The sequence below is a fragment of the Euprymna scolopes genome, chromosome 40 (genome assembly GCF_053919585.1).
Source record: "Euprymna scolopes isolate OS-2025 chromosome 40, ASM5391958v1, whole genome shotgun sequence".
Classification (NCBI taxonomy): Eukaryota; Metazoa; Mollusca; class Cephalopoda; order Sepiida; family Sepiolidae; genus Euprymna; species Euprymna scolopes.
Window position 1 is genome coordinate 57,147,943 of NC_136521.1, and position 22,063 is coordinate 57,170,005.

The 22,063-nt window shown below is 29.9% G+C and overlaps 1 protein-coding gene across 7 annotated transcripts in view; it reads right to left on the reverse strand.

Moving 5' to 3' along the window:
- The window catches only part of LOC145265584 (netrin receptor UNC5B-a-like), a 573,104-nt gene that overhangs the window by 266,605 nt on the left and 284,436 nt on the right, over nucleotides 1-22,063 (reverse strand). For 4 of the 7 annotated variants that reach the window (XM_080121593.1, XM_080121588.1, XM_080121592.1 and 1 more), the window contains exon 6: nucleotides 9,304-9,471. The exons of the other annotated variants lie outside the window; for them this stretch is intronic. In XM_080121593.1, the coding sequence (XP_079977719.1) occupies nucleotides 9,304-9,471 (168 nt within the window). The remainder of the gene's footprint in view (nucleotides 1-9,303; nucleotides 9,472-22,063) is intronic. 7 annotated transcript variants of the gene reach the window in all.

Below are 22,063 nucleotides of genomic sequence, written 5' to 3' on the forward strand. Positions count from 1 at the left end.
AGTAAGGTAGAAGGGGGTGGTGATGAAGGAAAACCAAAAAGGAAAAAAGTTATGAGAATGTGGCAATATGTGTGAGAGAGAGGGGGGGATGAGTAAAAAAAAATAAAGTGAAAACAAAACAAAAAAATAAAGAAAAAAGACAAAAAAAAACAAATAAAAATTCTGTGTACGTGGGATGAGGCGCGGGTGCTCGGCTAAGAACTGGTCAGACAGAAGAAACAAAAGGACAAAGCGCAACCCATTTCGTATTACACATGCCTCATAAAACATTTGCCGATACGCTTGAGTGAACACGACTCCAGAAAACACCCTTGATATCCCAGTCTCCCCCTACACCAATCCCCAGAGCTCCACCCTGACACACTCCTGCTTAACTGATACTATGACTTTTACTACATTAATCTCTGATAAAGGAGAGTGATACACACACATACAATATATATATATATATATATTATATATATATATTATATATATATATATATATATATATATATATTAACATACTGAAGAAGGCCGAAGGAAGCATCAGAAAATATGTTCTTTCAAAATAATGAATGAATATATATCTCAGGGCTCTATGGACAAATTTATCTTTAGACAACTAAAAATTTTCGTTTACTAGCCAAATAGAAAAGTTACTAGCCAAACCCACATGATTTTTAGAATATGACATCTTCGTTCTGTGACGAGTATGTACATCATAAAGATTTTTCTGTATTTTTTTAATAAGTGTAATTTTAAATTTTACGTTGATACTTGAAGGTATAAACATTCTATGTCTTTTTAAACAGCCTCCTTAAAAAAAACAACCCCCCCGAGTATATTGTTATATTAAACTTTTATTATTTAAATAATTTAACTTTCTTTGTTTTATATATATATATATATATATATATATAGATATATATAAACATTGAACAGATATTTTTCACTCAGTACTGAGCTTTGGAAGATGAGATGGATGTGTGAATGACAAAGAATCTGATTTGCTAACTAGCAAACTCAGCCTTACGGGAATATATAAAAACGTGCAGCAACATTGATTTCATGCAATAGCCTGGCGACTCCATACGAGGGTGAAATGCAGAAAATTCTGCATAGCTAATTGCCACATATACTTTCAAAACTTACTATATACACCTCTATGTATTTATATGTAGATAAAAGTGGGCTTGTCTGTCTGAGAAACGGTCTCTGCCAAACTTCTTTGTCAGTTTTTTGTCTACAGATTTAAAACTTGATATATAGGGAATTCAGACATGTGGAACAAATTCGATTTTGTTTTTAGCCGATAAAAATAGCTGCTAAGGAGTCGAAATTGAAAAAAAAAAATGGAACTTTGTAGGCGTGAGTCAACTGAAATTGCTCTTTACACATGCGCAACTATACATTTATACCATTTACACCTTATTTTTTTTTGTTTTTATATGCGTATGGAAATAATACAGATGGTGAGGAATAAAGCTGAAGAGTTGTATGGTTTGGTTTCGATTCTAGCTGATGGCACCAAAGGCATATATATATATTCATATTTAAAAAATTACTATTATATACTAGGTACAATATAATGATCAATAGAGAATTGGTATTATAAGAAATCTACACAAATTAAAATATTATATTAAGCGCATTTGATGACCGAGCAACGTCAGGCGGTCTGTTATAATAATAGCTGTAATATTAGTATAATCGGGATTCCAAAAAGTGGGGACTTTTTGAGGTATCGGAATCGGAAAAAATTGTGCCTATTTTCCGATGCCTAAAACGATCATTTCCGTAGGTTTTATTTCTTTGATTTTATTTAAAACCTATCTTTTCACGGTTTTTATTAACGGGGAAATAAATATTTTATTGATTTTAAATTACTAATAAAACTAAAATCAACAAGTCACATCCATAAGCGTTTTTTTTTTTTTTTTTACATTTGCGAAAATATAGGCACACATTAAATGTGATTTTGCGGTAATCCGACCCTCAGCTCACAAAAACAACTCTATATTTAGAAATTTAAAAATAATTGAAGTCCGGCTCGGTAATTGTATCGGAATCGGATAAAGTATTGGAATCGTCCCATCACTAATATAGCTTTTTTTTTTTTTTTAATCAATATAAACAAATTTTCATGGTGCCGGCACTGGACATGTTAATGTTTCAGACAAATTGTCGGTTAAAACCAGAAGCAATCAACTTAATAAATGGTTGCTTTCCGCATGACTTGTTTCCTCTCTGGAAAGCGACCATTTATTAAGTCGCCTGATGAGGACCTCTGGTTATAACCGATCATTTGTCCGAAACATTAGTCCAGTGTCGTGACTATATAAATTTGTTTATAAAATATAACCCGAATATAAGAGACCCCTCCGAACCCTAAAGCGCTCTTATAGACGAGTTACACTGTACACTAGCACAGGCTCTAATTAGGGACCAGAGAAAACCTATCTTATATCAGGTTTTCTTCGGGTTTCTTTCAGGGTTACACTGTATTAATAAAAATATATCTTGGTCTTCTTTTATTGAGCACTCTTAATTAAATTCATTAGTTATCACTCTTGATCTAATATATATATATATATATATATATATATATATATATATATAATAAACGGTAATGTCAGTTTGGTCCACTTGTACATCGAAAAAACTGAAAAATGCCAAAGATTAATTGATTTATAAAAGATTTAAGACAACTTTGAATAGTCATAATTGGACAGTCGCGACTTGCTTTTCAGCAAATGTTCTCTCTTTACGGCTATGGAAAATCGTAACGACATTTTCTTTTTTATTTTACACATTAATTTAATTGATATGATTTAGGTTAATCCAATAATTTAATTGCTTCTATATAAACACCACTTTGCAAAATTGAAACGTTATAGCCGGCGTTTGGAGCTAACAGACACCAAAAGTCGAGAACATCTATATTACGATATATGCTTGCGTGTGTACATAAGTCGATCCGTATATAAGCCGAACCTCCAATTATTTTATATCTACTAAACTGGCAAAAATCCAAACCCCGGCGTAAGCCGATCCCAATATAAGCCGAACCCCCACATTTCATGTTTGCGAAATAGGCAAAAATCCAACGATCCAGTCTCGTAGAAAATATTTGCTACTCAGCACGGTGAACGAACTTGCTACCCCCAGATAATAAAAATGAACGCTTTGTTAGATTAACCTGTCTCACCTCTATGTTGAAATGAGTTCGGACCGTAGATATCAATATAAACTTCGTGGTAGCAGTTAATTTGCCAGAAGCACGTGCCCATCTTTGTCGATTACTTTCTTCTTTTTTTTTTTTTTTCCGTTCAGGTTTTATGGCGAAAGCACGCGCCAATTTTTAAATTGGTAGACCCGCCTTTCTATCGCCATTATAATCTGTTTTGTCGCACTAGTCGTCAGTTTTATTTAATTATTTTTTTAAAATTATTATTTTAGTTTGTTATTCTTAATTGTTTTTTAAAATTATTATTTTAGTTTGTTATTCTTAATTGTTTTTTAAAATTATTATTTTAGTTTGTTATTCTTAATTGTTTTTTAAAATTATTATTTTAGTTTGTTATTCTTAATTGTTTTTTAAAATTATTATTTTAGTTTGTTATTCTTAATTGTTTTTTAAAATTATTATTTTAGTTTGTTATTCTTAATTATTTTTTAAATTATTATTTTAGTTTGTTATTCTTAATTGTTTTTTAAAATTATTATTTTAGTTTGTTATACTTAATTGTTTTTTAAAATTATTATTTTAGTTTGTTATTCTTAATTGTTTGTTTAAAATTATTATTTTAGTTTGTTATTCTTAATTATTTTTTAAATTATTATTTTAGTTTGTTATTCTTAATTGTTTTTTAAAATTATTATTTTAGTTTGTTATTCTTAATTGTTTTTTAAAATTATTATTTTAGTTTGTTATTCTTAATTGTTTTTTAAAATTATTATTTTAGTTTGTTATTCTTAATTGTTTTTTTAAAATTATTATTTTAGTTTGTTATTCTTAATTGTTTTTTAAAATTATTATTTTAGTTTGTTATTCTTAATTGTTTTTTAAAATTATTATTTTAGTTTGTTATTCTTAATTGTTTTTTAAAATTATTATTTTAGTTTGTTATTCTTAATTGTTTTTTTAAATTATTATTTTAGTTTGTTATTCTTAATTGTTTTTTAAAATTATTATTTTAGTTTGTTATTCTTAATTGTTTTTTAAAATTATTATTTTAGTTTGTTATTCTTAATTGTTTTTTAAAAATTATTATTTTAGTTTGTTATTCTTAATTGTTTTTTTTAAATTATTATTTTAGTTTGTTATTCTTAATTGTTTTTTTAAAATTATTATTTTAGTTTGTTATTCTTAATTGTTTTTTAAAATTATTATTTTAGTTTGTTATTCTTAATTGTTTTTTAAAATTATTATTTTAGTTTGTTATTCTTAATTGTTTTTTAAAATTATTATTTTAGTTTGTTATTCTTAATTGTTTTTTAAAATTATTATTTTAGTTTGTTATTCTTAATTGTTTTTTTAAATTATTATTTTAGTTTGTTATTCTTAATTGTTTTTTAAAATTATTATTTTAGTTTGTTATTCTTAATTGTTTTTTAAAAATTATTATTTTAGTTTGTTATTCTTAATTGTTTTTTTTAAATTATTATTTTAGTTTGTTATTCTTAATTGTTTTTTTAAATTATTATTTTAGTTTGTTATTCTTAATTGTTTTTTTAAAATTATTATTTTAGTTTGTTATTCTTAATTGTTTTTTTTAAATTATTATTTTAGTTTGTTATTCTTAATTGTTTTTTTAAAATTATTATTTTAGTTTGTTATTCTTAATTGTTTTTTTAAAATTATTATTTTAGTTTGTTATTCTTAATTGTTTTTTAAAATTATTATTTTAGTTTGTTATTCTTAATTGTTTTTTTTTAAATTATTATTTTAGTTTGTTATTCTCTATTGTTTTTTTTAAATTATTATTTTAGTTTGTTATTCTTAATTGTTTTTTTAAATTATTATTTTAGTTTGTTATTCTTAATTGTTTTTTTTTAAATTATTATTTTAGTTTGTTATTCTTAATTGTTTTTTTTAAATTATTATTTTAGTTTGTTATTCTTAATTGTTTTTTTTTAAATTATTATTTTAGTTTGTTATTCTTAATTGTTTTTTTTAAATTATTATTTTAGTTTGTTATTCTTAATTGTTTTTTTTAAATTATTATTTTAGTTTGTTATTCTTAATTGTTTTTTTTAAATTATTATTTTAGTTTGTTATTCTTAATTGTTTTTTTTTAAATTATTATTTTAGTTTGTTATTCTTAATTGTTTTTTTTAAATTATTATTTTAGTTTGTTATTCTTAATTATTTTTTTTTTAAATTATTATTTTAGTTTGTTATTCTTAATTGTTTTTTTTTAAATTATTATTTTAGTTTGTTATTCTTAATTGTTTTTTTTAAATTATTATTTTAGTTTGTTATTCTTAATTGTTTTTTTTAAAATTATTATTTTAGTTTGTTATTCTTAATTGTTTTTTAAAATTATTATTTTAGTTTGTTATTCTTAATTGTTTTTTTTAAAATTATTATTTTAGTTTGTTATTCTTAATTGTTTTTTTAAATTATTATTTTAGTTTGTTATTCTTAATTGTTTTTTTTAAATTATTATTTTAGTTTGTTATTCTTAATTGTTTTTTTTAAATTATTATTTTAGTTTGTTATTCTTAATTGTTTTTTTTTAAATTATTATTTTAGTTTGTTATTCTTAATTGTTTTTTTAAAATTATTATTTTAGTTTGTTATTCTTAATTGTTTTTTAAAATTATTATTTTAGTTTGTTATTCTTAATTGTTTTTTAAAATTATTATTTTAGTTTGTTATTCTTAATTGTTTTTTAAATTATTATTTTAGTTTGTTATTCTTAATTGTTTTTTTTAAATTATTATTTTAGTTTGTTATTCTTAATTGTTTTTTTTAAATTATTATTTTAGTTTGTTATTCTTAATTGTTTTTTTTTAAATTATTATTTTAGTTTGTTATTCTTAATTGTTTTTTTAAAATTATTATTTTAGTTTGTTATTCTTAATTGTTTTTTAAAATTATTATTTTAGTTTGTTATTCTTAATTGTTTTTTAAAATTATTATTTTAGTTTGTTATTCTTAATTGTTTCGCATATATATTCCACTAGCATGACTACTCGGCGTTGCCCGGAGCAAAAGTGTAACATATTTATTTCTGTTTAGAACTTCTATGTTTTTTATTTTTCTCTTTATTATCCTCCCCGTTTTTACCCCCCCCCCACTCCCCGCCAAGTCCACCCCCCCTTCTTTAGAATACACACATATAGCTTTCTCTAGGAATGATCGATATAAAAGAATTAGATTACACACCACACACACATATATATATATATATATATATATATATATATATATATATGTGTGTGTGTGTGTGTATATGTGTATTAGCTTACACACACACGTGTGTGTGTGTGTGTGTAAGCCAATTTCTGAGATGGATGTGTGAATGACAAAGAATCTGATTTGCTAACTAGCAAACTCAGCCTTACGGGAATATATAAAAACGTGCAGCAACATTGATTTCATGCAATAGCCTGGCGACTCCATACGAGGGTGAAATGCAGAAAATTCTGCATAGCTCATTGCCACATATACTTTCAAAACTTACTATATACACCTCTATGTATTTATATGTAGATAAAAGTGGGCTTGTCTGTCTGAGAAACGGTCTCTGCCAAACTTCTTTGTCAGTTTTTTGTCTACAGATTTAAAACTTGATATATAGGGAAATCAGACATGTGGAACAAATTCGATTTTGTTTTTAGCCGATAAAAATAGCTGCTAAGGAGTCGAAATTGAAAAAATAAATGGAACTTTGTAGGCGTGAGTCAACTGAAATTGCTCTTTACACATGCGCAACTATACATTTATACCATTTACACTCCCCGCCAAGTCCACCCCCCTTCTTTAGAATACACACATATAGCTTTCTCTAGGAATGATCGATATAAAAGAATTAGATTACACACCACACACACACACACATATGTGTGTGTGTGTGTGTGTGTGTATATATGTGTATTAGCTTACACACACGTGTGTGTGTGTGTGTGTAAGCCAATTTCTTTGCATCGATTCATTCCTTAGGAAAACAAAACATGTTTTATTAATTCCTTGTTCTTATCATAAGCTCTATTTCCTATTTGGATTTATCGAGCTTTTACATTTGGTTAGGATTACTTTATAAATATTAAGTCTTTAATATTTATAATATATTTTAAGTTTGCTATTTTGGATTATCTTAGTAAACTTGATTGTACCTATTTACTATGCCTCCCCACGGGACAGAGTTAGACACTAGGGTCGTTTTTTTTTAACGTGGAGAAAAGGTATAAAAATAAAAATTGTCTCAGTCGTGAAGGACCTCTCCTCCACCGAAAGAGAACAAGAAACAGAAGTGCAGCATCTGAAGAACAGATACTACACTTTGATCTTGTAGTATTTATTTGCTTCCCCACGTAGCAAATTAGGCACAAGGCCGTTTTTTAATGTGGAGATGGAGGGAAGGGGGGAGGGAAAGGGGGATCCTGCTCCCGAGAGGTGGGAAATGGGAGCTGGATAGTAACTGTGGTCGTAGGGTGATCCCTACCTTGACCAAGTTCAGATATGTGGGGTTACCCCCACATATGGTCTTTGCTAGTCATAGCTTGTCTTTGCTTGCAGCATCTGCCGGAACAGATGGTATTTATTTGCTCCCCCACCGAGCAAATTAGGCACAAGGCCAATTTTTAATGTGAGGAGTGAAGGGAGGGGGAAGGGAAAAGGGGGACCAGCTCCCGAGAGGTGGGAAATGGGAGCTGGTTAATGGTCAGGCATGTGGGGTTGCCCCCACATCTGGTCTTTGCTAGTCATAGCTTGCAGCATCTGCCGGAACAGATGGTGTTTATTTGCTCCCCCACTGAGCAAATTAGTCACAAGGCCGTTTTTAATGTGAGGTAAAAACCAGCTCCCCTAAAAGTAGGCAAAAAGGGGGCACTCTGGTTACCAAAAATAATAATTGTCCCAGTATAGAGGGTTTCCCCTCCATTGACTGGTACAAACCATCTTAAGTGCAGCATCTGCCGGAACAGATACTACACTTTGATCTTGTCCCGAAGGCCAATCACGCTTTCCAGATTAGTAAACTTGATTGTAATTCTCATTTCAAAATATATATATATATATATATATATATATATATATATATATATATATATATATATATATATGCGCTGGTCTTTAAACTACCCAGGTTAGTAATACCTAAGTGGTGTGCGATACAACCGTTAGGAACGAGAACGATCCGGCATTTTTTTAATTTTTTATTAAGGCATACATCTAGAAGAAAGAAAACTAATATAACCTCCATTACGGCAAATTCGTTGATATTGTACTTTATTAGTCTGGGTTCGCTCTCCCAGCTACGTTGATTTGATATTCTGTAACATAAATATGGCTAGGACAACAGCATATTCTTTTCATTGTTTTGACTCTCGAGTGTGTATCCGTTGATATCTTATATGCTTTTATGTAGAGTAATGTGGTTCTCGGTTGATTAATTGTGTATAACTGTGTCGGATATATACTCGAGAGTCAAAACAATGAAAAGACTATGTTGTCATAGCCATACAAATAAATATATTCTTATTATTAAACTATATTTTAATTAATGCAGATTTCGTATTTGTTATTACAGAATCAATTCTCTATTGAATATTTATATTTGTATAATACTGATTTCAAAATTCTTTAAAATAAAATGACTTGGGCGCCATCAACTAGAATCGAAACCAAAACCTTAAGCGTTCCAGCCGCGTTCCCTACCATTTGAGCTAATCCGACAGATAAATGAAAATGTTTTAAAATTAAACCATTTTTAGCCTTGATTAGTTTACGCATACGCAAAACTAATAGAAAGATGTCGGCAAGTTGTAATGAACAGTTTGCGTTTCAACTTGCCGACTTCTGTTATTCATCCATCCATCCATCCATCCATCCATCCATCCAAACAAAGCTTTTACTTATTATAAACCACCCTTGATGTATGATTATTATTTCCTGTTAATTTCAGTGTTATCTGAGCAGTAGTTTAAGAGTTTATCGGTTAAATATTTACACACGGACAGACAGACATACAGACACCTGTTTTATTTATATAGAATATAATCGAGAACTGTTAGATTTATTTCTACCAAACGAAACCAAGAATTTTGTATGTATATATGTGCATATATTATGTATGTAGGTTTAAGATATACCTCCGTTACGGCACATGCCGTTGGTACAGTTGCTCGTATCCAAATCAGTGCCAAGACAATATGGCCCTCCGTAAGCTGGCTCAGGGTTGTCACATGATCGCCGTCGATGGTGTATGCAATCAGGACTACACGTCGACCACGAGGACCAGGTAGACCATGACCCTTGCACTGTCAAAACAAACACACACAGGCCATTGGTTCATATTGTTACGACGGCACGTACGGTAAATAAACCGCACTTGTTTACTAGTAAAAGCTAATGTGAGAAAAAAAAAAAAAGTTAAAATTAAAAAAAAAAAGTTAAAATTAAAAAAAAAAAATCTTTAAAAATAACAAAAAAAAAAAGTTAAAATTAAAAAAAAAAAAGTTAAAATTAAAAAAAAAAAATCTTTAAAAATAACAAAAAAAAATCTTTAAAAATAACAAAAAAAAAAAAGTTAAAATTAAAAAAAAAAAAAGTTAAAATTAAAAAAAAAAAAAGTTAAAATTTAAAAAAAAAAAAGTTAAAATTTAAAAAAAAAAAGTTAAAATTAAAAAAAAAAAAGTTAAAATTAAAAAAAAAATCTTTAAAAATAACAAAAAAAAAAGTTAAAATTAAAAAAAAAAAAGTTAAAATTAAAAAAAAAAAGTTAAAATTAAAAAAAAAAATCTTTAAAAATAACAAAAAAAAAAGTTAAAATTAAAAAAAAAATCTTTAAAAATAACAAAAAAAAAAAATCAATATGCGCTAGATTACCAACTAAATATTTACCTTATAAAGTTGCCTTTTAGAGATATTCGAGCCTGTTTTGAACGAATATGGCAGTAAAAATTATCGCTGACAAGTAGTTTTTATGATTTTTAGAACTGTATTATCTAAGGTTATTCCGTACTTTTTTCACTGGCGGCTATGTTCGTTTGTGCGCGCGAAAACTGAATGCGCGCACACGAAAACAAACATGGATACCAGTGAAAACAATACGGAATGTATTGGATAATAAAGGTCTTAATATCATAAAAACTACTTATCGGCGACAAACTTATCGAAACAAACCAGAATATACGTAAAAATTAACTTTTTTTTAAAGGTAAGTCTTTAGTTGGTACTCTAGTGCACATTGACAAATGAATAAATAAATAAATAAAATCGGTTATAATTGTTTTCGCACCTGCCCTATGCGAAATATGAAGTTTAAAGGAGAGAGGGGACATTAAACCAAACATTGAATTCATGATTCGAAATTTTTGGAGATGAGGATGGATAATTTGCATCATTTGGGATAACTTGGACTAGTGTTCTCATCTTGTTATCGCTTCTGTGCAAAAGATTTTACCGATTTGTAAAAGTCGCATTTTAATCCATTGAAATTTATATTTTATATTTATATTCTTAGTGCTTAAACATATTATGATTAATTTATAATTTTTTTCATTCAGATTATTAAAGCATCATTTTTTTCTGTAATATTTTCACCCACGTTCACCCAAAAACGACCTTTAGTCAACAGAAAGGGCGTCATCCTCCATCAGGATAATTCTCGTCCTCACCTAACACTACTGATCAAGGATCTTCTTAGGAGAATTTGTCTTGAGATCTTGTACCATCCTACATATTCGCCTGGCCTAGCTCCCTCGGATTATCACTTATCCCAAGGATTGCAAAACAATTTAGATGGTCTTAGATTAACATCACGAGGATATTTTACGTGATTTAAATTCATATTTCATTTCAAAATCCTAAGAATTTTACAAAAGAGGTATTTATAAGCTCGTTGATAGATGACGAACAACGATGAAAGTGTAGTACTTGTTTCTTATTTGTTTGCTCATTTAACGATTTGCGTTGTCATTGTAGCGATTTCAAGAGAGGGTTTACGTCTCCCTTTCAGTTTAAGAGGGGAAAAAAGAAAATGGGACGTAACTCGTGTTACACCGGTAGTAAGAATACCACTTGATTGGATAGTGAAATTGGCGTAACGAAAGAGAGAGACAGACAGAGTAACGAAAGAGAGAGAGAGAGACAGAGTAACAAAAAAGAGAGAGACAGAGTAACGAAAGAGAGAGAGACAGAGTAACGAAAGAGAGAGAGACAGAGTAACGAAAGAGAGAGAGAGACAGAGTAACGAAAGAGAGAGAGAGACAGAGTAACGAAAGAGAGAGAGAGAGACAGAGTAACAAAAGAGAGAGAGAGACAGAGTAACGAAAGACAGAGTAACGAAAGAGAGAGAGAGACAGACAGAGTAACGAAAGAGAGAGAGAGAGAGAGAGACAGAGTAACGAAAAAGAGAGAGAGAGACAGAGTAACGAAAAAGAGAGAGAGAGACAGAGTAACGAAAGACAGAGTAACGAAAGAGAGAGAGAGACAGACAGAGTAACGAAAGAGAGAGAGAGAGAGAGACAGAGTAACGAAAAAGAGAGAGAGAGACAGAGTAACGAAAAAGAGAGAGAGAGACAGAGTAACGAAAGAGAGAGAGAGAGACAGAGTAACGAAAGAGAGAGAGAGACAGAGTAACGAAAGAGAGAGAGAGACAGAGTAACGAAAGAGAGAGAGAGACAGAGTAACGAAAGAGAGAGAGAGACAGAGTAACGAAAGAGAGAGAGACAGAGTAACGAAAGAGAGAGAGAGAGACAGAGTAACGAAAGAGAGAGAGAGAGTAACGAAAGAGAGAGAGAGAGTAACGAAAGAGAGAGAGAGAGTAACGAAAGAGAGAGAGATAAAGAGAGAGAGAGGGGGGAACGAAAGAAAGAGACTATTATGACATCACAGTTTATTGTGAAATACACGATTATTATTGTAACAATGCAATTGCTAAAAAAAAAAAAAAAAAAATGTTGGTTAACACTCAATTTGTAGAAAAATCTTCTGGAGGTTGAGGGTTCAATCCTTATTACGGGCGATAATAACTAAGAACATAAATTAACACTTTTGTCTGATCATGGCCGACGAAGTGAGAACAATCTACCCTCGTGAATTAAGTGAAAAGTACAATTCGAAATTTTATGTAGATGTCTGGTTTTCAAGTTCGTGTAGATGCAATTGATGAAAGTTGACGGTTTCATCATTTGAAATGTTGTGACGTAATAACCAAGATGAGAATAGTAGTCCGAAAAACGCAAAAACAAAATTAATTTGAGCATTAATTTAAATCAATTTAATCATGCACTGAAAAAAAATAATTATAAAGAATAAAATAAAAATTAAACTAAAATAAATAAAATAAAAATTAGAACTAAAATAAACAAAATAAAAAGAAAAATAAATTAATAAAAATTAAAATAAATAAAAATAGAATAAAAATAAAATTAAATAAATAAATAAAATTAAAATAGACAAAAATAAAATTAAAATAAAAACAAATAAAAATTTAAAATAAATAAAAATGAAAATAAATAAAAATAAAATTGAAATAAATAACGTACTTCTGGTACAAAAAAAATATGTAAGCTTGTTTTTACAGTTTTAGTTGGGGATACAAACATACACGCACGACTTCACTTTATATATAGCGGAGCTGTCTGGCGTCGCCTGGGGCGATAGAAAAGTTAACTAAACATAAAATGCTAAAAACGTTAATTTCCCTCCCCTATCTTCCTAAAAGAGAAATTTCTTTTCAAGTGAGGAACTTAATTGAGGAATGAGAAACTCGGGAGAACATCAGAGCACTACTAAAACTAACTTTCCGTTTCTCTCACCTCCTTTTTTTTTGTAGAGAAATTATAACAGTTAAGAAACGATAAAGTAAACCTAGAGTTAGCGTATTTCAATTTGACCCCCCTCCCCCAAAAATAGGATATATTAATACATAACATTTAATGTTACAAATGACCATTTGACCCTCAAATAATTTTAAAAAATTTCACCTAAATTTTAGATATTTTTTCCGGGATTAAACCGTGGCTACCGAGAAAGAAGGCCGATGCATATGACAGCGTAACGTCACTTCCTAATTCAGTTGTAGGTATAGACAGCTTCCGGTATTTAACCACGTGGTCATGCTAACAGGCATAAAAAATGTCCATGTATGTTCTAAAGAAAAAGAACAATTCTCCATTCGGAAAATAATTATTATAATTGCACATTTGGGATAATTTTAATCAAAATATCGTAAGTGAATTCGTGTTTAAACCGATTGTAAAAAAATGTTTCGATCTTGGACAATGCTATTTTTAAACATACCTGCTTTATCCAGTTGTCTATTGATAACTTTGGATTGACTAACATATACCACTTACTAAATATTAAACTTTATTTCTTGTATAGCTCCCGGGCAACACCATCTCTTTAGTCTGCTATACAACATAAAATCACACCTTTTCACTCTAGGATATTGAGCACTATTACTATATACAGTGTAACTCTGATATGACTTCTTATCCAGTCCCTAATACTCTCTTATATCCGGGGTACCTTGTACATTAACACAGGCTCTAATTTGGGACAAGAGAAAATCTTTCTTTCATCAGTTTTTCTTATATCAGGGTTACACTATCACTTTCTTGATATGATATTGTATTAATACTATTTATGATTCACAGGCATAAAATAGTAGGATATTAATAAAACATTAATATTTTTCCGGGAACGTAGACTATAAATATACCTACTCTATCCAGGATATTGAAGTCAGATTTACGTTGTGAATTTAACACGGATAAGTATATTAGTACGAATAATATTTCGTTAAGTTCCGCAAGTGTAAATATAAAAATGTTAAAAAGTAAAGTTCAGAACTAAAAGTTTTATATTTTTTTAACGTAACAAAACATATGTGAAGTTTGACCTAGAGTATATTTACTGAGGAAGCGAGTAGGTGGTGATTAACAAAGGGAGATAATCGCAAATAAAAAAAGATGGGGCAAAAGCCTTGGATTTTAGACTCAATCAATTGGGGAAGAAGCCATTGAAAATAAGTTGAGCGACAAATACGAGCAGTTGACAGCAATAAAAATGAAAATTAAAAACAACAAAAACGAAACAAACAGAAAGGATAGGAAAGTGGAGGTTGGGGGTGGGGAGTATATGGCAGTAAAAGAAATGTTTTTTTTTTGTTTTTTTTTTGCTAAAAGGCAAGATTAGTTTTGAGCCGAACTGGAGAGCGATAGAAAAAAAGGGGAGTTAATCCAAACAAAGAGACACTTGGTTGAGAGATTATAAGGCTTCCTTCCCGAGTATCTTATTTGGCAGAAAGAGAACACAGGAAAAGGAAGAAACGCAGAGAAATGCATGGTAGAGAGAGAAGCACGTCTATTACATATAGAGAGAGCATTAACATTCAGCCAAAAATGTATTAAATGAAGAAGAGTTGACCTTTATAAGCTGTCCGTCAGTCGGTGCATTTTCAGTTTGAATTAGTAGTGATCTCTCATGTTTTGAGTTGACGTAGTATTTTTTTTTTTTTAGATAGTCGTTTATTAATAATGCTTACGGTTGCAATTATATATATATATATACTAGCATGCCGCCCGGCGTTGCCCGGTCGTAAAATACGCATAAATATTACATTTGAATTCATGCAAAATTCTTATCTATATATCTATAAAAGTGAACGTGTGTCTACATTTCCCTACGAAATAACTCTGTCAATTTTCAGTCTACAGACTCGAAATTTGATATACAGGGTACTGAGATTTGCGGAAATCTTGGTGATCGGTTTTCGGCCAGAAATTTTGCTGTTAAGGGGTCAAAGTTCAACGATTTGATCTTTGAGAACTCTACCAAACTCCTCCGACAATTTGGGGTCTAAACACTTGAAATTTTAGATATAGGTTCCTTGGACATGGATCTAACTTAATAACTTGATTTGAGCCCAAAACAACAAATGTTAAGGGGTCATAATAGGGGTCAAAGTTCGACCGCTTTTTTTTTTGTTTTTTATTGCTCAACATACACCTGCAAACAGCCGGGCAACGCCGGGCTGAAATGTTAGTTTATTATAAACAGAAATACCTTAGTTATTAAACGTAACTTTAAATTACTAAAAAAAAAAAAAAACAAACAAAAAAAAACAGAGGAAGTTAAAAAAAAAACGAAAGAAACTAAGACATGTGCATACGAGTATTATATTTTTTCTAAACTTTTGCACTTTTTATCAGTAAAAAAAAAAAAAAAATTACTCGAGCTGAGATCGAAACCAAAACCTAAAGACAGTGGGCTAAGTACGATAACCATTAGGCCAGCTTGACATTATTATTAAAAAGGTGTTTAAAAAAAAAACTCATACTTAAAATAAGGAAGCTGTCACGTTTCATGACCGCGCATGAACAGTCGTGAAACAGTTAAAAACAGATAAGTACCAGTTTTTCAATTTAAACCTCTTTTTCCGTATAAAAACCGATTAAAAGTTTTCCACGTGTGTGAATAAGTCTATAGATGAAAATTTCGATGAGTATGTAGGGTTAGAAGTGTTCTCATAACCACATTATCACTTATATATACATAGTATCAGGCTGCCCGGCGTTGGCCGCTCCTAAAATACGCATAAACACTATATTTTAATTCATACGAATACTGGTTTATGAGCATGTGAGTATTATGTTTTTTTCTAAACCGTTTACTTCTTGGAAGTAGAAATGATCCAAAAAATATTTGAGCTAAGATCGAAAAAAAAAAAACTCCTAAAGACACTGATTCAAGTACGATAACCATTAGTCCAGCTTGTCACAATCTTTAAAAGGTGTTTTCAAGCCATATTTATTCTTAACACAAGGAAGCTGTAATGCGAACCATAAACGCATGCGCTTTCGTGAAACAGCAAACGTATAAAAATCTGAAGAACCCCTCGCACCAGTTCTTGAATTTTCATCTTAGTATCCCTTTTTTTTCGGATGAAAATCGATAAAAAAGTTTTCTAAATCTCTGAATACTCTATATACCAAAATTTAAAGTCTGTAGATCAAAAATTCGTTGAGAACTGTCCACACACACACACACACACACACACACACACTCTCTCTCTCTCTCTCACTTTTATAAATATATAGATATATATACCATTAGTTATTAAACCAGAAACCAAAAGGTAGAATTAATTCACACTTATGTATTTTTATTGTTTTTTTTTTATGCAGACACTTGAATTTTTTTTATATAACGTCTTACACAGACTTCGTTTAATAGCGAGAATTCATTAAACAATTCATCAGAGACGAATAAATATTCATCAAAAAAAGCTGCTGAAAAGTTTATTCATGGCATGAAAAATGGATTTGGAAAAGGAAAAGAAAAAGGAGGCGTATAAAGTTTGCAAGATCATTAATTCCAGAAACACAAAAAGTAAGTGAATTCAAAACAAACGTGGGTAATGTCTTACGTCACCATGGTAGATTACAGAAATATATATATATATATACACACACTGGCAAAAACCGAAAACAACAAGAAGGAAAAACTTCATATTTGTATTTTTTTCAGATTTTACAATTGTTTCGACATAAACTAGACAATTTTAAATTCTATGTTATTTAAAAATTTTCGTAGTGACATCTCAGATATATTGGGAAAAATGCAAAGTTTGTACGTATCTTGACACATTTTCATTCTGTTATAACAGCATCGTATAGTGAGTACTTTTACTAAGTCCACTATCTGTGTTGAAAAAAATTTATATCATATATACACACACACATATATATATTAGTGACATGGCAAGACCACGGGGGAGACAACCAAGCAAAGAAAAACCTAAACAAAATTCATCCCAAAGCAGCAAAACTAAAGCTGGCTTACCAGGACACTATATATACAAATGTAGGCAAATTTGAGCATATTGTATTGGTTTGAAAATATAGATTCTTTTTTTTTTTTTACCAATTGTCATAAAATTTCAAACATAGAATAGTAAATTTTCATGTAGTTTCGTCACATAGAACAAAGGATGTAAACTTTTCGATATTCAATTTGGCTACGAGTATATATATATATATATATATATATATATATATATATATATATATATACTCGTAGCCAAATTGAATATTGAAATGTTCATATCTTCTGTTATATTTTGTTATATATATATATATATATATATATACTCGGGGTTTTTTTATTCAAAAGTAATGGACTAATGAATTCAACGAGGTTGTTAGATAGTGCTCAATAAAAAGAGCTGATAATATTTGTTTATTGTTATATAAACATGCTCACATCCCGCTGCTACAAATAGCCACTTGTTTCAATCAAACAACAGATATCATCAGGCAGCGACTTGACTATTCAAAAGTTCAATTCAGTTGTTCAGTCAAGTCGCTGCCTGATGATATCTGTTGTTTGATTGAAACAAGTGGCTATTTGTAGCAACAGGATGTGAGCATGTTTATATAACAATAAACAAGTATATATATATACATATATATATATATATATATATATATATATATATATATAGCAAAATACACACACACACACACACACATATATATATATAGTGATTAAATGACCAAAACTATATTCCAAAATTCATGTTGTTGATCATCTTATAATTCATTCCTTTAAGCCAGTTGACATATACAATTCTTGACAGTATCTGTTTCCTAGCACAAAATCAATCATTTTATTCTTATATCAATCAGTGAATCTATCATGCTGCTCTTAACTCATCAGAAGAAATAGCAACAATCAATCCGTTAAAAGGAAATAAAGTGTGATTTGACATGATTAAAATCCGAAAATTGGAAGAGAAGCTGCAAATACCTTTAATACGTTTCCATTACGCAATTTTGAATTTCAAAAATAAAGTCACTAGACCCAACTATTCGTACTAACATTCTCTATGAAGTTATGATTATTATACCAAAATGTTTTATTAATTAATTAGTAAATATATTAATTCTAGTTAATGTATACATACTTAGAAAAACAACATCAATAATTATAAACTATTATACATGTTTGCAAATACGAAACTAAATTAAAAAATTGACCTTAAAAGTTATATTAAATAATTTATTGACTTCAATTCAGTTCACTTGTGTGTTATAATCAAGTTTATTACTATTTCAATTATAATTCTTAGTATCAGTTAATTCTACACACATAATTACGTTTGGTTGAGATAAAAAAAAATTGTTGAATACTCAATTGTTTACCTTAAACGTAAAAACGTTAAAATTAATTTAATTTAAAATCTATCGATATTTTAACTTTTCTTATTTTTATTTTTTTAAATCCATACTTTCAACATATCTAACCCATTGCCATCCATATCACACTAATAAGTAATGTTTATACAGTTCTAATGTCTTTCACTAAATGTTGTTAAAAAGTTTAATCAAAGTATATTATAAATTAATTTATTAGTCCGTTCAATATAAAATGTTGGTATTAAAACTATTTCAATCGATAGTCATAAGTCATTAAGATATATTTTTTCTGCTTATTTTCAGATTATAAATTAATTGGTCACTTATAGTTATCTTAATTAATTTATTTATTTAAGGTAATCTGGCCAACTAGGAGATGGTCTGCAAAAAAAAAAAAAAAGAAAAGAAAAAGAAAAAAAAAGAAAAAGAAAAAAAAGAAAGAAAAAAAACGGTTTCCATCCAACAGAAATGGAATCATGTGGTCTTTTCTAGGGTGACAAATTTATTGTCCCACTCTATAGATGTTCTTGACTTATAATCCCTCTGAGTATAAAATTTAAGAAAAGATCAAAAACCCGGTATAGACTGGTACAATATATATATATATATATATATATATATATATATATATATATATATATATATATATATATATATAGCAACAATGATATTTTTCACTTTTACTGCATTAAGTAAAAATCCAGACTGGGTGCGCTGCTTGTCAAATTTCTGTAATGCTATCGCCCTCTTATAGGGAAAGCGTATAAAAAAGGGACAAGTGCTATCAATTTCGTCTTCAACAGGAATGGACTGCGTCAGACATCTTAGGGGAAAAGTTCAGGAAAAAAATCCAGACCTTTTCCCTCCCCGAAAACAAGCAAACATACTTATATAAATAAATAAGTTCAGAAATGTAAATTGAGAAGAAGCAATTAAAAAAAAAAAAACAAAAAAAAAAAAACAGAAAAGAAACAAACAGAAAAGAAAAAAAAACAGAAAAAAAAACAGAAAAGAAAAAAAAAACAGAAACAAGACTTAAGGAAATTTATATCATTTTTAGATGTTTTTCTTTTTCATAAAAAATATGTTTTATAGAGTAATATTATCTCTGTATTAATAAAATTATGCGGCCAGTTCTCGTATGTGTGTTTCTCGCCTTTACATGACTAACACATTATTATAATTATTATTATTATTGTTATTATTATTATTATTATTAATTATTATTATAATAATTATTATTATTATTATTTTATTCATTAGGAGTTTTCATACAGGCCATTATCAAAGATTTCTATTTGAGAAAAACGTGTGGTCTTCCCTGGAGTTCGAGTGATAACAAATCTACCCAGATATCAAGCAAGCAATTTTCATCTCTTTGGATAACATTTGCGAATGAATTTGCGTTATCTCAATAGCCGTTTACCATTGATTTTAGGAACCCCTTTAATCTTAACTGTTGAATTACCCTGGAAAAATGGCTCACTAACAAATAAATAAATAAATACATAAATAAAAATAGATAAATGGACAAACAAAACACGATGGGCTAAAATCTGATTTTTAAGTTGATTTAAAAAAACTATAAAAAGTTTATTCTTTAAAAGTCTCAACGTTTTTTTTTTTTGTTTTTTTTTAGAGAGAATTTTGCGACAGCGAGCTAGCTAAGTCATCAAGTATTTATCTAAATTAATAAAACGCATTTTATGAAAATCTAGCCTGGGTGCTTGTCGTTGCCCGAGTGTTTGAAAGGGTGTGTTGAGAAAAAAAAAAAAAAAAAAAAAAAAGTAGTAGTAGGCAGGCAGGCTCGAACCTGTACCGCGAAAAAGGAAAAGAACGTGAAAAAAAAAATAAATAAAACGTGACGAATTTGCTGTTGCGCCCATCCGGGGTTAGGTAACGCGAGCCTCTAACTCTTATATTCGGGTCCCACTTATAGAAGAGTTTCTTATATCCGGGTTACACGGTACATTAACTAATTTGAGACCAGAGAAAATCTCTTATACCCGGGTTTCTTATATCAGGGTTATACTGTATTATCGAATGTTTTATGTAGGATCCATATGTTACGTATTGTTGCATTGTTTCCGCTAGCGCTTTCTACTGAAACCAAAGTCATCTTCAGGCGGTTGTTTATCTATTGGGTTTAATAACGCGTGACTATTTATAAAAAAATACGTTTGGAGAGACGTGATTACGTGTTCAAGTCGTATCCAATTGGATGCATGTACAATATTAAAACAGGTGTTTAAGAATTTTTTTTATTACATTTTCACCCCAAATAAGGCATGTTGCCACTTTGATGTAGGGGTGGGGGCTAATATCAGGGACAGAAATGGCAGGAACATTGTGTAGGGAGTTGAGCAGTAAGATGTCTGTTCAGATTACACTCGAACTTCTGCATGTCAGTACAGTTAAGAAGCAAGAACCCGAAAGGAAATTCCAAAGTCTAGCAATTCTGGGGAAGAAACTATTAGAGTAGAAGACTTTCTTACATCTAGGAATCTCTACTGTGTAGGGGTGGGATTTTGTCGCTTGTCGGGTTTGTTGGGTGTATTTATGTCGAGGTGGTACAAGAGGGACAGCAGATTGTAGTTCGTCGGAGCATCCACCATTAAATACTTGTAAAAAAAAAAAAAAAAAAAAGACAGAGGGATGCAACATTTCATCGATGGGACAGAGGTTGAAGCTTAGATGACAGGTCAGGAGCAATCAGGTTGACGACTCTCTTTTGAACTCTGTCCAGGAGTGAGAGACTAATAGCAGATGCACCAGCCCAAATGTGACAACAATACTCCATACATGGGCAAATGGTGGCTTTTTAGAGGTAAAGGATAATTTCAGACGTAAGTAGTTTTCTAGCCCGGTAGAGAGAGCCCATTTTCTTCGCAGTAATTTGGCAACGCTCTCAATGTTTCGTTGTGAACGTTAAGCCGAGGAGTTTGAACGAAGCACTTTCAAGTAATGTATCTTTAGCCAGAGGTATTGGCAGTTGAGAAGGTTTCTTGTCATTATTAAAGGAAACGAGCTTAGTCTTGGCTGATTGAACGTTATCATCCATTTTTGACCTCATTCCACTACAGACTGGAGGTCTTCCTCTAAGGGTTCCGCCATCGTCTTGGATGTATGTTCATTCGTTTTTCCCTCGTGCCTCGCAAATATACCCATCTCAGAAACTATTTTATCAGTGAGGTTATTTATAAACATCATGAATAATAAAAGTCCAAGGATCGACCGCTGAAGTACGCCCGCATTTATATCATATTGTTTAGACGCACGACCATCCAGAACAACCTGTCTCCTCTCTTAAGAAGGATTAAATTATGTTGACTAGAATTTAATGAGAAAATCATCGTACCATCCCCTGTCAAAAGCCTTAGATATATCTAGAGTTACTTCCCTCCCCTCTGGCTTATCCAATGCATGGCATATATGTTCAGAGATTACAGTTAGAATATATGCAGTAGAACGGGCTTGCTTGAATCCGTATTGATAGTGAGTCAGAAGCTAAGCAACTGTAAAGTGGTGGACTAGAGCTGGATTAATTATGGACTCAAATATTTTGGCGAAAAGAGGTAGGAAGCTAATGGGGCGACAATTTAATCGGTCAGTTCTTTCGCCAGAGTTCTTGTAAACTGGTACCACAAAAGCAGTTTTCCAGCGGTCAAGAAAGCATGATTTGTTAAGAAATTTGTTGGAG